Below are 15,991 nucleotides of genomic sequence, written 5' to 3'. Positions count from 1 at the left end.
AGGGATATTACAGTAGTCACTATTCTGCCTGTTTTCATCGTGCTTTTTGCTCACAATGTCTCAGGTAGTGACTAATAATTCATGTTTAATGTCACAATATATTTATATCATTATGGAGATAAAGTTAAAGTCCGCCTCCACTCAAAAAAGTGTTTTGCTTCAGTTGGATGTTCACTGTTCAGAATGATGTAGTTTGAACCCAGAAGACTGTTTACATGATCATCTGCTGAAGGTAGGAAGTGTCTCTGTGATCACCTGAAATCTGAGATTAAGACGTAAACCTACGTATGAGCATGATTAGTGACATCACATCTAGTCTGAAAGTCAGTTGTGGTCCAATATGCAACTTGTGTGATGTGAACACCTGTAACCTTCAGTGCACATACACTTATTGGTGATTGAACATCTTTGTGGAAAAGTAGAATTGCCTATTTTATATGTCTTTATACAATGTCTGGATGATATCTTTACATTTTATTTACAGTTTATTAGTTTGTATCACTTAGCCTGTAAACAGTTATAAGTCATCAATAAAAAAATTTAATTGATCAACAGTGAATCTAGACAAGTTGACTTGGTAGTATGAGGTTAGCAGTGGTGGGAATTAGCTAAATGCCTTTACTCATGTCACGTACTAAGATTTTACATACAAATATGATCAGATTTTATATAGGTTTTATAAAGTAGTTCAACAGTAAAATGCTGCTCAGACATTATTGCAACTACTACAATTATCATTTTATATTTTTAAAAAAAACTACTACTTTTGATACTTAAAGTACATTTTGGCTAATATTTGTGTACTTTTACTGAAATAAGATTTTAATTCATGACTTTTACTTTTAATGGAATATTTTCAGATCGTTTCATTTCTATCCTACTTTTAAGATCTCAACACTTTTTCCACCACTGCAGGTTAGAAATGAATAAAATGAAATAAACGGAGACAGAACTGATAAAATTAGTACTAGATGTTATAAAACAAGTAGTTTTAGAGTGTATTTGTGTGTGTGTGTCCATGTGTGCCTGGTTCAGATGTTAGTGGGACTCTCTGTGTAAGTGGAAACCAGCCTCCTTGGCAGCGTTGTCACGTGATCTCCCATGGCAACCAGCGACTGTCATCAGTTCCGCTCCTGGAGGAGTGCAACCTCAATCCGGCTCAGCTGCAAAATTCACTTCCCCACTTTAGGACAACTCTGCGGGTTAATTTGCTCTCACAGTGACCTAAAGTCGTCTTCCAGCGAGGACCGAGCCTGAAACACAGGGGGGAGCTGAAAATCATGAGTCACCTCAGCCCAGGGTAGGTGCAATTTCATTTTTTATATCCAAGAGTGGAGGGAAATGAGATCCAGGGTATGATTTTATGTGGAAAAAAAGCTATTTTATCAAGTTTTTAGTCACTTGAGAAACCCTGAGATGAATTTATTAGCATAATACAAATATATTGTTGTAGTACAATGTCTCACAATCTAGTTACTATGAAGGAATTAACAACTTTTGCATACTCAAATGGTACTTAATTAAGTACAAGAAGTACAAGATTCTTTACTTGAGTAAAAGTATTACAAGTCAAAGTAAAAAGCACAGATGAATTATCAGCAAAATGTACTAATATATTAAAGGTAAAATACTTTCTGCTCCTGTATGTAATATGGCCTACTGCAATTTGCAAATCGCAGGAGGCAAAATGTTTGTCAAAATAGCATTTTAAATTAAATATTGTGCAGCAGAGATGTCCAGGCCTACACATCATGTTCTACTGATTTAAGAAAATATCTTTGTTTGGTACAGATCAGCACAAAAATCACACTATAATCATTTTAATATGTTTTTCAATGAAAGTGAGAACAATGATGTAAAAATGTTCTCTAATATCACAAACAGCTGCTCGAGGTGGAGCTGATTTACTACTTAGCTACGTATTAGCCTGTCTGCAACTACTTTATATACAGTTTACTGGTAGTTTACTACAGTGGTTCCCAACCGGGGGGTCATGCCCCGTTAAAAAGGTCACAAGACAAATCAGAGGGCCTGTGAGATGATTATTAAGGTAGGAAAAAGGAAACAATTTGTTCTGCTACATGCATTTGTATTCATATTTTCTCTATTTTTTGGTTTCAATGTGAATATAAATACGACCTCTTGGGGCCTCAAACAATCCTTTAAATGACATTATCTGAGAAGTTTAGAGTGGAAATGTCTCTTTGGTGGAACTGCAAACAACTTCATCTGAAATGTGACACAGAGGCCCCAAGTAGACACAAGTCGAAAAGGTTGATTTAATCTTTAACAAGGTCTTCTTTTCTTTAAGCTAATAGTTTGTTTTTATGTAAAGTCTTAATATAAAAAGTAACTAATGTAGTGGAGTTAATAGAAGTATAATAAGTACAATTTGAATAAGTAAGTAAAGTACAAGTACCTTAAAACTGTACTCTAGAACAGTACTTGAGTAGTTTCATATAGAATAAGTATAAAACAAAGAACCGCACCGTCAACACAAACGACCCACATGACAAGAACCAGACGCAGACACACAAAAATAGTGTCAGTCTGTTTGTGTTAGCCGCTTTCACACGTTAACATGATATATTTCTGAGTCACATGCTCCCTCAAAGCAGCACTAGCTCAGAGAAAGTCACTCCAAAAATGACCAACAATAGTTTAACCACCATACACATGAGCATGAGTGACAACAGTCCAAAGAGAAAACTGAGCTCCAGAGACAACAATGCCAGGTGCACAGAGAGGAGGCAGACAGGGTTAAGTGTGCCGTCCCCTCTAATTCCTGCGTGTAATCAGACACCGGTAACAGACCCTATAGTTGTAAGATCCTCTTGTCTCGTACACAAATGCTGGAGGAAATCAAATCTGTGTTGGAAGAAAAAGAGGCTGAGCTGTGGAAGACCTAATGTCTCGTTAATGAGGTCAAGACTAACAAACACGGTGTAGTGTCCCAGTAAACAGACTGATTAAGAATGAGACTCTAGTGGCGGACAAAGTTTCAAATCCTGATCTGCTTCATAAAGCGATGACATTCGGGCAAATTCAGTGTTTCTTTGTGCTCTGACTGCTCTTGTTTCTGTAGACTTATTTCAGCCTACAACAGTCTCACAGACAAACATCTCGCTGGATACTTCAGCAACACTCGGATCAGGAGACACCTGCAGAGAGCAGGACTGGTACGTCAACACGATGACGGTGATGATGAGAGCTGTAGCTACAACTGAGTACACCGAGGTCATGTCCTCAGTGTTGTGTGTTCTGGATGGAGGAATTTACAGTCTGCAGTTACACACAAATGACATACTGTAGATTTTAAAGGGAGATTTTTATATTTATTTAGACTGAATAGGTTTTTTTTTTTTAAAAAAAAAAAAGAATATTGAAGCAAATTAAATTAAAGGGATTTGGTGTTTCTCCCTGGCAGTGTGAAAGATGTGAAACAGATTCAGGGAGACAGCATTTAGTTCTGCATTAATGATTATTTTCATTATTGATTGATCTGCTGATTATTTTCTCGATTAATGGTTTTGTCTACATAATATAATATAATAATATAATATATAATATTAAGGTGATGTCTTCCGATGTCTTAGTTTGTCTGACCAACAGTCTGAAATCCAAAAATATTCAGTTTACTGTACATGTACAAAGAAAAGAGGCAGATTTTGGGCATTTTTGCTTAGAAAATGACTAAAACAACTATTAAATTATCAATAGTTGTAGATTATTTTTCTATTGATCGACTAATTGATTAATTGACTAATCCTTGCAGCTCTAACAGCATGTACAGAAAATATAGTTCCAATACTTAAATGGATGAAAAAAATCTGAAAAAATCTTCAGGAAGTTAAGTTGGTGCTTGGCAGACATAGATTTATACCTCAGCATTTATAAAATCCTGGCCATGGCCCTGATGAGGATGATGAAGATAATGATGATGACGACAACTACAAATTTCATCCATCCCACCACTGAGAGTAACAAATTTGCAAATCTGATACTTGACAAACTTGTTGGTTTTGGTCTTTTCATGTAATTTGTTGACAATAAGACAAATATAGAATTTTGCCAGCTTAAGAAAAAAATACCAAACAGAAAACAAAAAAGCATCAGATGCTCAGATTTGAGAAGCCAGATCCAGTTATTGTAAGTTGAAACTTTTGTTGTTGTGCACTGTTGTTTAGACAAAACAAGCAATTTGAAAAATGTCACGTTGGGCTCGGGGAAAATGTGATAAATATTTGTCACAATTTTTAACACATTAAATGATCAATTGAAAAAAAAATCAACCAATTAAGTCAGTCAGCGTTATCTCTGTGTAAAAACACCCATATTGATTGAATGCTGCTCAGACTGTTGTTGCTATTAGATCACCAGGAGTGGGCGTATTGTTCCAGACAAGGAGTACAGACACAAGCTGATCCAGAGAGCCCACCAGAGACACGTTAGAGAATGCCTGGCCCAGGCCATTTTCCACAAGGTGCTGGAGATGGAGGTGGGAGGAACACAGTGTACCAGAGACAAAAACAGTTAAAACCCTGTCAGCTCATCTCTGCTTCTCCTCGCATAGTAAATTATGCTAATTTGCTCTTTGCCCCTCTCTTACAGCGTCTCCATCAAATAGAGATCAAAAGAAAACTGGAGGAGTTTGCAAGGAGGGAAAGAGTGCATAAGATCAAGGTACGTCATTTACATTTAAATACCGAACTGTTTTCTAAACTGATGACTCTTGAATGATATGAAACAAAATACTGTTCATGACGTCAGTCTGTTAGAAAGAGTTCATTTCCAAGTGATTGTTGGACAGTTTATGAATAATCTTAAGTATCTTGAAGGATAACGAGGAGGTCTGTTTTAGTCGTCAAGGATTTGCTATTATCAATTTTAGTAGCATAAATTATTTTGTGTTAATATATCTCAATGGGGAACAAAACTCTTCATATAAAGCAACGAGTGCTCTTTTTTTCGAAGGTGGAGCGCTCTAAAAGGTATGAAGAAGAAATCATCCGCATCCTGTCTCCTCGCCCACCCACGGGTGCAAGGGGTGTCCGAAAACAGCACTCTGGGCCAGAGGGGGAGCACTCCGAATCCTCTGAGTCTGTGAGTCATAATGCTAGTCTTGGTGCATGTTACCATTAAATATGTTGTGTCACCTGTGGTCCCTCAAGAGCAAGATCAACCACTAATCAGAAGTTCCAGCCAAACTTTTCAAAGTTTTGATCCACTTTCTTTGTCCCTTGTTTAAAATGTTGGCCTTTAATTATAGCCTCTCCATCAGGTAAAGGTTTTTAAATGCCATGTCACAGTTAAAAAATGACTCTAACCTTTAGTTAAGTAGCCTTTAAAAAGCCAATCAGTATAAACTGGTCAATCAGACCTGTGTTTTATAAGATTAAAAACATATTTTGATTTGATTTTAATTGTAGTGTACTCTTTAGTAAAATGAACTAAGTATCAAGACTTCATTGAATTGGACAGTAAATAAAGATGTATTTTAATCACATAAAGCCAGTCACAGTCAGGTGGTGTCTAAATCCAACACATAATGAATGTCTGTCTGTAATGGAAGTAATGATCTGTGCTTGCTGATAGTAACGTGTTTACACTGACTTTAGTTTGAAGCCGCTCTGTGCCGCTGTTTGCTCTGTATACAGACGAGAGTGTTTTAAGTGAAGTAGTGGGATTAGCTGAATGTTTTCTTTGAAACATAAAAAGCCACAGACCTTGATGCCAGAATAAATGGAGCTGGTAATCCTGGTCTTAATCTTTGGGAAATCCCATTTATCAAGTCTGCAAACATGAGCTGTTTTTTGAAAGATATCAACCGTGATATGCTGGAAAAATGTCAAGGTGCTTCTGTGAAGATTTGTAATATGGATTTATCACACACCTGTTGTGTCATTTATCATGAATTAATTGAAAAAATGTACCTTTAATGATCCCTGCTTGGAAATGAGGGTTATAGTGTTACACTTTTGCAGCAAATTATGACAAAATCTAGCAAAGAAAAAATGAGAATAGAGCAGATGGAGTGTTGTTTGTGTATGTGTGCACATTCCTTGCTTAAGTTGAAAAGCACTTTATAAGTTTATTTCATAGAACTCAACCCAAAATTAAAACACCACAATATATAGTATTTAAAATGATGCTGCAGTATGCATACATGACAAAAAAAGACAAAAAAGTAGTAGTTAACCACAAAAATACCCAGGAAAAAGATCAATTATGCACATTATGAACCAAATCAGGAAAATATATAAAATATACAATGAAAATATGTAATACGCATTAATATTGTTGGGATAAGAAGTACTTCCCTCAGTAATGTCTGACTCAAACATGTTCTTTATTTTGCATTGTCTGCATCTTTATAAGTTTAGTCTGCAGTTACATTATACTGAAGCAAATTATCTGTTTGACTTTGTGCACAAACATGGAGGCTCATTGGCTAAAACTCCTCTGAATACTGTAAAATACATTTTGCAAGCACACAGGGCACCTTAGTGGCCCAGGGTTAAGGTGCTGATCATGAACCACTAGGTGCATGGTTAATATTCAGCTGGGGAAAACCCCCATCTCTTCCCTCTTATTTTACTATCATCTGTCTACTGTTGCTGTCCAATAAAGGCACAAGAAATGACAAAAAAATAGACTGCCACATTGATAAATATTTGTCTTTATGCAGTTTTTTTGTATTCATTCACTGTACTGTATGTATTTCACACTGAGAAACAGGTGAATTTATGTTATTATTATTATGCTATCAGTAGCGTCTGTGATTAGCAGAATGCTGATTGTACAGTATGTGTATTATGTGTGCTGCAGCCGAGCTCGTCTCGACCCAACACGGCTCCAGGGAAGATGCAGAGGCCGGTGCGTCTGAAGCCGATCCAAAGCAACGGCAACACAGCTTCACTCAGACGCAGCTCCCCTTACAGACTCCACGAGTCCTCCAATGAGAACGACCAGCCATTCAACTGCACTGTGAGACCGTGACACACGAGACACGCGCTCACTTTTTCATTCACCCCATTCATGTGGCCACTTGTACGCAGGACGTGGAAACTACCTTTTAGAGATGTAGAAACTTAATTAGTGCACTAAAGGTAACTGTTGGTTGTCGCACACTGACGTCTTTTCACAATGTTATTTCATTAACTTCTCTCCTAGATGGACAAGGAGTCCCGGAGACGTTTTAACATGACGGATGCCTCTCGTGGTATCTCACCCTACTGCCTCCCAGTCATCAACAACTTTGTCACCCCAGTGCCTCCGGCCACGAAGAGGAAAGAGAGGGGCATGAAGGTCACTCCCAGCGGCACTGTCAGAGGCCGCCGACTGCGCCCCACCACCGCCTCCAGTGGAGCTGACGTCCATGAGGTCTTTTTCTCTCTTTGTTCTCCCTGGCAACCGAACTTTCCACAACAAACTTAGAAGCTTTGAATTGATTTTCGCAAGAACTAGACAGAGGAGGTCATATTATATTCTTTGTGTTTTTTATAATTTCGTATGTCTAAACTACAAACTTTGAGCAACAAGTTCTGCCAAAATGAAAATTCAGCGCCGCATAGAGGGATCCCAAGCATTTTCTATTACTTAATCTATAGTCACAGGTTAATGTTTAATGCAGTATATTAGCTTAACTCTAGCTGGACAATTAAACAAATCAAAGAACTAAACAATGGATATGAATATCTTACAGAACTAAATTTACTAAAGTCGTAATTGTCAATAATTTGTCTGAATCCCATAAAGTTCAATCAACCAACCAGCAAAGTCCAGAATAACTGGTCATACTTTAAATAATCAGGACAAATATCAACAAATATCAGACACAACATGAAAATATCATGCACTTACATATATATATATATATTGAAAGAATAATATGCATTATATATTATCATTATGGAGATAAATATTATCCAATTTAGTAATTTCCTGAACATCCTGCCCTTTTTTCCACCCAGGAGCCGCCCATGCTGAGGAGCTCTGTGCTCCAGAGCAGAGTGTGTGTGAACATGGTGTACTTTGGCAAAACGGTGCATCTCTCGCACGACCTGAGTGACATGAGGGATGAGGTCAAGGTGTTTCAGCAACACTGTGGAGGAGAAAACCTGTGTGTGTACAAGGGCAAGCTCCGTGAGGGAGGTCAGTGTGAGGATCTGGTAATGGTTCTAGTAAAGGGTTTCTTAGTCTATAAGTAAACATTAGCTGGAGTTGTGTATTATTATTGTGATTAGCCATATGTAAAGATGTGTAAAGGTGCCTCACAGGATTTAGGATGTCTGTTCTGCAACGACAATGTCGCAGTTTGACAAACTGCTCTTGAAAACATTCCCACCTCTCACCTACATCCTTAATCTTTACCTCAGAGATGTTCCAGTTCATTTCGCGGCGACACCGAGGTTTCCCCTTCAGCTTGACCTTCTTCCTGAACGGGCTGCAGGTGGAACGGCTGAGCTCCTGCTGTGAGTTCAAACACAGGAAGGGCTCCAGACTCGGCGGCAGGCACGGACACTTTGGCTTCTCTGGCATAGAGGGGGCCTCACCCTGCTACAAGTAAGGTTGCCCTTTAAAGGCACACCTTTTGTCTAATGAAAGAAAACAACTGTTGAAAATAAACACAGCTGAGAGAAGAAAACTGAGATAAAATTACAATAAAAAGCAGAAATGTTTGAGTTTTCTATGAGTTATTTGCTTTCTTGCTAAAAGTTTTATGAGAAGACCAATACCACTCTGACCGGAGAGAATGGTATCAATCTTCTCATCCAACTCTCGGCAAGAAAACAAGTATGTGTCTATATTCTCCAGAACAAAAAAGGCAGCGCTCATCCTTTAGATGAATTTATTTACAATAAAGGCAGACAACAGCCTTATTTTAAGTATTGAGCGCCATTTTTTCCCTGATTTTGTTACAGAGAATATAGACACTGTTTTTTTTAAAGGCAGACCACCCGGCATATTGTCAGTGAGGGAGAGGTGCACCTGTTTTCTCTTAAAAACATATCTTAAAAAAGTATTTCCCAAAGTGTCAACCTATTCCTGAGTTCTTACAGTACATTATTATTGTTTTTCAGGTGCATCATAGCAATGGGACTAGACAAGAAGCCCACTCCTCCACCGAAAAGGGTCAAAGATGATGGAGGAAGAGAGGAGACTGTCTCCAGCCCAAAGACTACTGCTGAGATGGAGATGGAGAGGACTGTGGAGGACGCTGGCTCCCACTCCGAGTGTGAAACCAGCCAGCCGCAGGACATGGCGACTCAAGTCAAAGAAGAAACAGCTCCTGAGGAAGACAAACTCCGAGACGGTATAATGACTTAAACACCAGAGTACATAAAACATGACTGCATCAATTAGAAATTAATACAGGTAACAGACTTCACAGATTTTTTTCCATAACGTGTCTCAATTAAATTCTCTGTGTGTTGTCCTTGTTTAGATTATGAAGAGGACTTTGAAGCAGATGATGAAGGTCCCGTAGAAGACGCTGAGGAAAAGGAAAAGAAATCCCCATCTCCATCCATAGAAACTGAAAAGCAAGTTCGAGAGAGAGATGCCTCTGAGACTGAAGACGACGAGAAGGATGGTAGGTGAATCTCCTTCTTTGAAAACATGGGTGACAAATTATACCTGATGAAAGGTGACATTTCATCAGGCATAATTTATTTATTTGACACCTGCTTTTAATCACTTAGTATCTATTTGCGGGCATTCAAGCACTCATTCCTGATCCATCAGGCCTAGATCCCAGTGAGTGAATTTGTTTTACAGGCTGAAAAAGTTTGTTGAATGACTTAAAATTCTCCATCTGTCTTGCACAGAAGACGCAAAGTCTCACTCAGGCTCCAGCTGCTCAGGCAGTGACAGGGAGGAAAGCGATACTGAAGCCCCCAAAGACTCCACAGAAAACGAAAAAGTAGAGCAACCTACAGAAGTCGATCAAGAAGAAACCGCTGCTCCATCAGATGAAAAAGATGAACCAAATCCAGAAGAAGCTGCTGCCACCGCGGCAGAGCCTGCTGCTGCTAAGGACTCAGATATACAGGACAGCGCCGGGGACAGCACAGAGATCGACATCTCCGATGCCAGCGTCCCCTCTGGGAATGAGAATAAACAGAGTGATGACACCTCCGGAGACAAAGAGGATGAGAAAACAGTAGATGAGAGCAAACAGGAGGAGGAACAGGAGAGGGGTGAGTATTAACCAAAAAATACAGTTATGGAGTTTTCACATCCATGAAAAAATGTATCAGTCCATCTTTTATGGAGGTTTTTCCACTATTATCACAACCAGGGCTGCAACCAAGATGAGTCATAGTCAGTGCTATGTGTCCAAATGTGTGCAGATATGTATAATACAACCCAGACAACAACTAGATAATTCTCAATGTACTACAGTATTGTCAGATTGTGATATTTAAAGTATTATGACTGTAATACATTTTAATAGTGGAAAAATTACTTGTGTGTCATTGTACTTTCTTTTCTTATGTATGTGTGATGATTTTCTCTTTGTTTAATGTCAAAGATCAGTTTTATTCAAAATGTGTTCAGACATATTTGGATACTGATAATACATTTTCACCCATAACAATATTTTAATTGTATTTTAATCACTCTTGATAATATTTTCAGGCTTAAAAAAGATTCTTTTTTAACATATGTTGCTGCACTATATAGTTTTGGTTAAAGTAAAAAAAAAAGATGTGAAACAAATAAAGATTTCAGAAATATTACACTCAAAACAAAGGTTTCAAAGCCCCTCGGGGGGTGAAAATGCAATCAGAAAAGGAGGAGGAAGTCTCCACTGATGTATGAGCTGTGATGATCTCCTGTATATTCAGATATGTAGTGTACCCAAACAAATCTACTCCTGCATTACTAGCAGCTTACTTACGGTAGTGCACTTCTTTTAATATCTGTAGATGTCTAATTTACATGTCCATATTTCTAAATTGCAAATGCAGTAGAACCAAAATTATTTACATATTCAAACTGTGCTTCTGGGATTAATTTGCCAAAACACTGAGGTGCCAAAGGTGTGTGATTTTCTGTCTTTCTTTTCTTTTTTTTTCTTTTAGTTTCATATTAACTTCATTAAACCATGTAGCACAGGTTTAAAATATGACGTTTCTGAAGTGTGTTTCTGTTTTGGTTATATTCTCAATCATGTTTTTTTTTGTGTGTGTGCATGTTAATTATTATTTTGCATGTTGTGTTGCTCCTTTATGTTTGAACCTTCAAAGATTAAAGTCATAATGTTGTTTGTGGATTCATGCTTCTTTATTGGGTCGCTTCTTTTTCAAACACTGCCTCCTACATCACCACACCAAGCTTGTGGCGACATGAACTTATACCATTGCATGTGCCGTGTCTTCTTCTCTTTCCCCAAGCCAAATCTGTACAGGAGAAGCTGGCAGAGGCCATACTGAAGGAGTCCCAGTGCAGCTCTGAGCCAGAACTGAGCGACACCAGTACTGAGGAGGAGGAGGAGGCCACAGATAAAGGACATAAACAAGACAACGAGGGTACCAAATCATTAAATTCAACATATCACACTCAGCAAGCTGGACAAAACAATAGTGGCTGAAAAAAAGCTTTTCCTATACACAACATTTTCTCATTTGTATTTGCAGATGTCGTTCTAGAGAAAAGTGCTGTTGAAGCTGAAGTGGTAGAGGGTCACGAAGAGATGTCTGAACCAAAAGAACAGAAGGATGAAACTGAACAAGAGCCCCACGAGAGTAGTGAGAACTACCAAGATGAGATGGTTAAAAAGGATGAGGATGTTGAAAAGGCTGCATCAGAAGAGGACAAAGATGAAGCTGCAGCAAAGAAGGATGAATCAGAGGTGACAGGGGATGCAGATGCAGCCCCGATTCCTGTACCTGAAGAGAAAATGGCAGAAGATGACAAGGCCTCAGAATCTCAAGATAACACAACAGCTAAATCCGCTGAGACTGAGGCTGCAGATAAAGATGAAGAAAACGAGCAGAAAACAGCAGACGAGGCTGAGACGCTGCCCGACGAGACGGGGAAAGTGGCAAAAAGCAGCGGAGAGGATGAGTCATCAGTATCCGAGCTGTATAAAAAGACTGATGAGACAGAAGTGCCAGATAATGCAGAGGCGGAGGCGACGACAGCGAGCGAGACAATGGAGATGAAAGCAGAGCCCTCGGAGGAGCGAGAGGCCCTCAGCTGTGAAGAGGCACCTGTAACCAACACAGAGAGGCAGCAGGAAGACGGCGTGGACAGAACTGCAGGATCAGAAACAGAAGTCACGGCAGATAATTCGAGCAGCTCTTCGGAGGGGAGCAGAGACACCACAGTTCATGCCGAACAGACAGCAGACACAAGTGGGGACAATGCAAAGGATGAGAGCAGTAAAGATGATGTTAAAGAGGAGGAGGCAGAGGAGGCGTCAAGAGAAGAGGCTTGTAAGGATGACAGTGAAAAGCAGGTGTGTGATGCAGGGGAGGAAACAGAAAAGTCTGTGAAAATAAACGATAAGGTAGAGGAGGAGGAGAAATCTGAAGAGGAAAGTAAAGAGGAAGAAAAACAAACAACTCCAGAAGAGATACCAGAAGGTGAAAGCACTGAGGAAAGAGAAAAGGATGAAACAGATAAAACAGAAGAAGAGAATGACGAAAGTAAGGCAGAAGAAATGATAGAAAATGAGGAAAACACTACAGAAGGGACTAAAACTGAATCAAACACTGAAGGAAAGTCAAACGAAGAACAAGCTGAAAAAACCCTCAGTGAGGAAGATAAAGTTGCAAATGAGGAGAAGGCAGATGAATCAGAAAAGACAGAGAACGACGAGGATGACAGTAATAATGTGGATAGTGAATGTGTCAAGAGTAAAGATGGAGAGGAAGAATCTGAAGGAAAGGGAGCCGCAGCTGATAACACTAACGAAGGTGAAGAAATAAATGAAACAGATGCAGATGAAGAAAAGGGTGATGGGGCGGAGGAGACAGAGAAAGGTGAGAATGGCAATGAAGCTGAGGAAAGTGAGGTAGTGAATAAAGATGAGGAAGAATCTGAAGAGAAGAAAATCATAACTGATAGCGATAAGACGGTAGAGGGAGAAGAAGTATCTGAGATTACAGAAGAACCTGAGAAAAGTTTACACAAAGACTTGGACAAAGATAATGTGAAAATATCTGATGAAAATGTTGTTGAGTCAGAGGATGTAGGCAAAAGTGAAGCAGCAGATGCTAATCGAACTAAAACGACTGAAGAGACGCTAGACAACATGATGGAGGCTGAAAACGTTGAGGAAGAAGCTGAAAAAGAAAGTGAGATTGGTGAAAGGGGAGAAGTTGGTGTTGAAAATAGGGAGAAGTCTACCGGAGCAGAGAGCAACACAAATGAAGAAGAGGCAGAGGACAAAAATGATGTTAAAGCGGTGGAGCAAGTTGAAGAAGAGAGAAAAACAGAGGAACCAACAGAAAATGAGAGTATAGAGGAAGAGAAAGTAACTGTGGAGTCCGGAGACGGTGCTGAAAAACATGAAGATGACAGGATTGATCAGGCTCCCGCCACTGATAAAGTGGAAAGTGAGGCTGAGGAAGGGGAGGCCGGTGTGGAAAACCCAGATGAATCTAATAAAGAAGACTTTGAGCCAGTGATATCTGGTGCTGAGATAAAAGTGGAAACTAAATCTGATGATCTAAATACAGACAAAAAGGACAGTGAGACCGAGGAGATAAAAGAAGATCCTGATGATAAAGACAGCGATTCAAAAAACGATAACACCCAGAACCAAGTCAGTGAGGTGATAGTTGCTTCTTCAGGGGATGGGGCACCATCTTCAACAGCTGTAGCTATTGATTTAGACAGTACAGATAACAAAGAGAATGAGGAGTCTGACTCGAACACTGACAAACACCCACACGTTGATGAAAACGCTGCTGCTGCTGACCTCTCTGCAGCCGATGGAGAGAATGGTAGAGCAGACACGGAGGAGGCGAGCAAGGCCTCGGAGGAAGGAGCGAGTGTGCTGCTCAAACCTCAAGTGCAGTCAACAGAGCTTCCACACAACAATGCCGATAACACAGAAGAGAAGACTGCAGTAGGTAAAGAAACTCCGGAGGCCTTGGCAAAAGAAGACAACTCTGATCTGGTGACAAACTGGGTGACCATGCATCAAACGTCCAAGTATTTTGAGAAGTTTGTTGAACCTTTAGAAGACTTGAGGGATTCAGATGCTCAAACATCTAACTCCAACACTGAAGCAACACAATCTACAGAGCTGCTGAGATCAGTGAGTCCACTTAAGACAGTGAAGATGTCTGATGGAGAAGCTGCTGATGGTGTTGAAAATGCAGAAGAGGGGAACACGCAAAAAGATGTTAACGAGGCAGAGGGCAAAACCGAAGTGGAAGTTGTACAGTCGGGCCCCGAGAGCAATGAGTCTGAAGATGATGAACCTGGCAAAGATACGCTGCAAGTGGACGAGACTGAGGTGAAAAACTTAACACCAAACACAGAGACTGAACATAATGTTCAGGGTTCAGGAACTGAGCTCTCGAGGGAAGACCTTAGGTCAGACGAATGCAAAGGAAGCAGGGGATCTCTTGAAGAAGACAGGATTCAAGATGGACCAGTGCAGAGGAACACCGAAGAGACTGATATTTCCAAAACTGAAGTAGAAAGCATTGCAGGTACTAATCATTCAGGAGCCAGTGGCAAACCTGAGAGTGTCACAGAGAACCAAACTGAGGAGAAAATGACTGAGAATGAGAAACAAACAGCACCTGAAGAGAGGAAAGATCTTCTGTCTTTGCCTAAAACTGAGGAGCATCAGCAGTGTTCAGAGAGTCCAGAATTGGCTTCTGCTGACACGATAGCAGATGAACAGAATTCTACCAAAGAAACGCAGCAAAAAACAGATGAAGAAAGTCAAGAAGTTACAGAAATAACTGATTTTACAACGGCCAAGTCAGACGATGGAAGCCAAGAGGAGGTTGAACCCAAACCATCTGACGGCAGCATCAACGGAGACAGAAGAGACACGCAGCTGATCCAAGACATCAAACACACTCTCAGTAAAGACCGGTTGAGCATGTTCTCAGTGGACGAAACACTGTTTGGTCGCGGTTCATATCCTTTGCTGACGGCAACGAGGACTGAGAGTGGACATTAGAGCTGCACAAGTCAAAGTTACACTAAGGTACAGTGATGCTTTGCTTAACTAAAAACTTGCAGAAATTTAAGAGCGTTTTGACAATCAAGATGGCTACTTTGTGTATTAGTGGTCAGCAAATGTGGTTTTATCGATTGGTCAAACCATAATCAGTTACATCGAATACAAGATAATTTCAGTTTTGACGAAGGCCTTCAAGTGTCATTTGGTTTCTATGTTTACGACTTCTTAAATGGTCTTCATCCTTCAATCACCAAAAAGAAGCCGTGTAATGAGTTTTGACCGCTGTAGAGAATGTTTACAATAGACCATCTCTTCCTATTGTCAGAGACATAGTTAGTATGAGGTATCAAGTAGGCTACAGCTGCTATCGCCCATTACCTGTAAACAGATACTCTGCCACTCTTGCTCACAAATGATTGAATAATTCATAGTTGTTGTTGGACTCCTACAGCTTAGTTTGCCCTGATGGACCCCAGCACACTTACATTTCCACTGACTGACTCCGTGTAGAAGCACGATGCTACAGTAGATAAGCTTTAATCTGTAATTGCACTGTCTGTGTTAATGACAATTTTAGTCAGTGCTTTGACATAATTGTTTAGATGACAGTATGTAGACATGTTAGGAAATGATAAGCTAAACCAACATGGATAATTAAATCATCATTAAGCTGATAATTAGTTAGATAAAACAGTGACAACATAGTGACATGTCAAAGCTAGGCACTATTTGTGTCATTATTGCTGCTAATACTACCTCTTTTTGACAAAAAATATACTAAATATTTATTTGTATTGCCTTTTCATCTGGTTCATATGGCTAGTATGA

General features: G+C 39.6%; 1 protein-coding gene across 1 annotated transcript; it reads left to right on the top strand.

The window, feature by feature from the left end:
* The first annotated feature begins 1,080 nt into the window (after positions 1-1,080).
* erich3 (glutamate-rich 3) lies at positions 1,081-15,975 on the top strand. Its single transcript, XM_042416606.1, has 14 exons — positions 1,081-1,300; positions 3,086-3,179; positions 4,373-4,498; positions 4,612-4,683; positions 4,975-5,103; positions 6,829-6,987; positions 7,174-7,383; positions 7,974-8,154; positions 8,379-8,565; positions 9,084-9,316; positions 9,449-9,595; positions 9,831-10,202; positions 11,403-11,537; positions 11,646-15,975. Exons 1-14 carry the CDS (start codon positions 1,281-1,283, stop codon positions 15,158-15,160), a joined length of 5,580 nt encoding a protein of 1,859 aa, XP_042272540.1. The 5' UTR covers positions 1,081-1,280; the 3' UTR covers positions 15,161-15,975.
* Positions 15,976-15,991: the final 16 nt, after the last annotated feature.

Source organism: Thunnus maccoyii, chromosome 7, assembly GCF_910596095.1.
Source record: "Thunnus maccoyii chromosome 7, fThuMac1.1, whole genome shotgun sequence".
In the NCBI taxonomy this organism is placed as follows: Eukaryota; Metazoa; Chordata; class Actinopteri; order Scombriformes; family Scombridae; genus Thunnus; species Thunnus maccoyii.
Note: the sequence above shows the minus strand (reverse complement) of the source record. Positions and strands in the feature narration are given on the sequence as shown.

Coding starts and splice junctions, on each gene's coding strand:
- erich3 (XM_042416606.1), top strand. CDS start 1,281: ATGAGTCACCTCAGCCCAGG. Junction 1,301..3,085: donor ATGAGTCACCTCAGCCCAGG/GTAGGTGCAATT, acceptor TTGTTTCTGTAG/ACTTATTTCAGCCTACAACA. Junction 6,988..7,173: donor ACCAGCCATTCAACTGCACT/GTGAGACCGTGA, acceptor CTTCTCTCCTAG/ATGGACAAGGAGTCCCGGAG.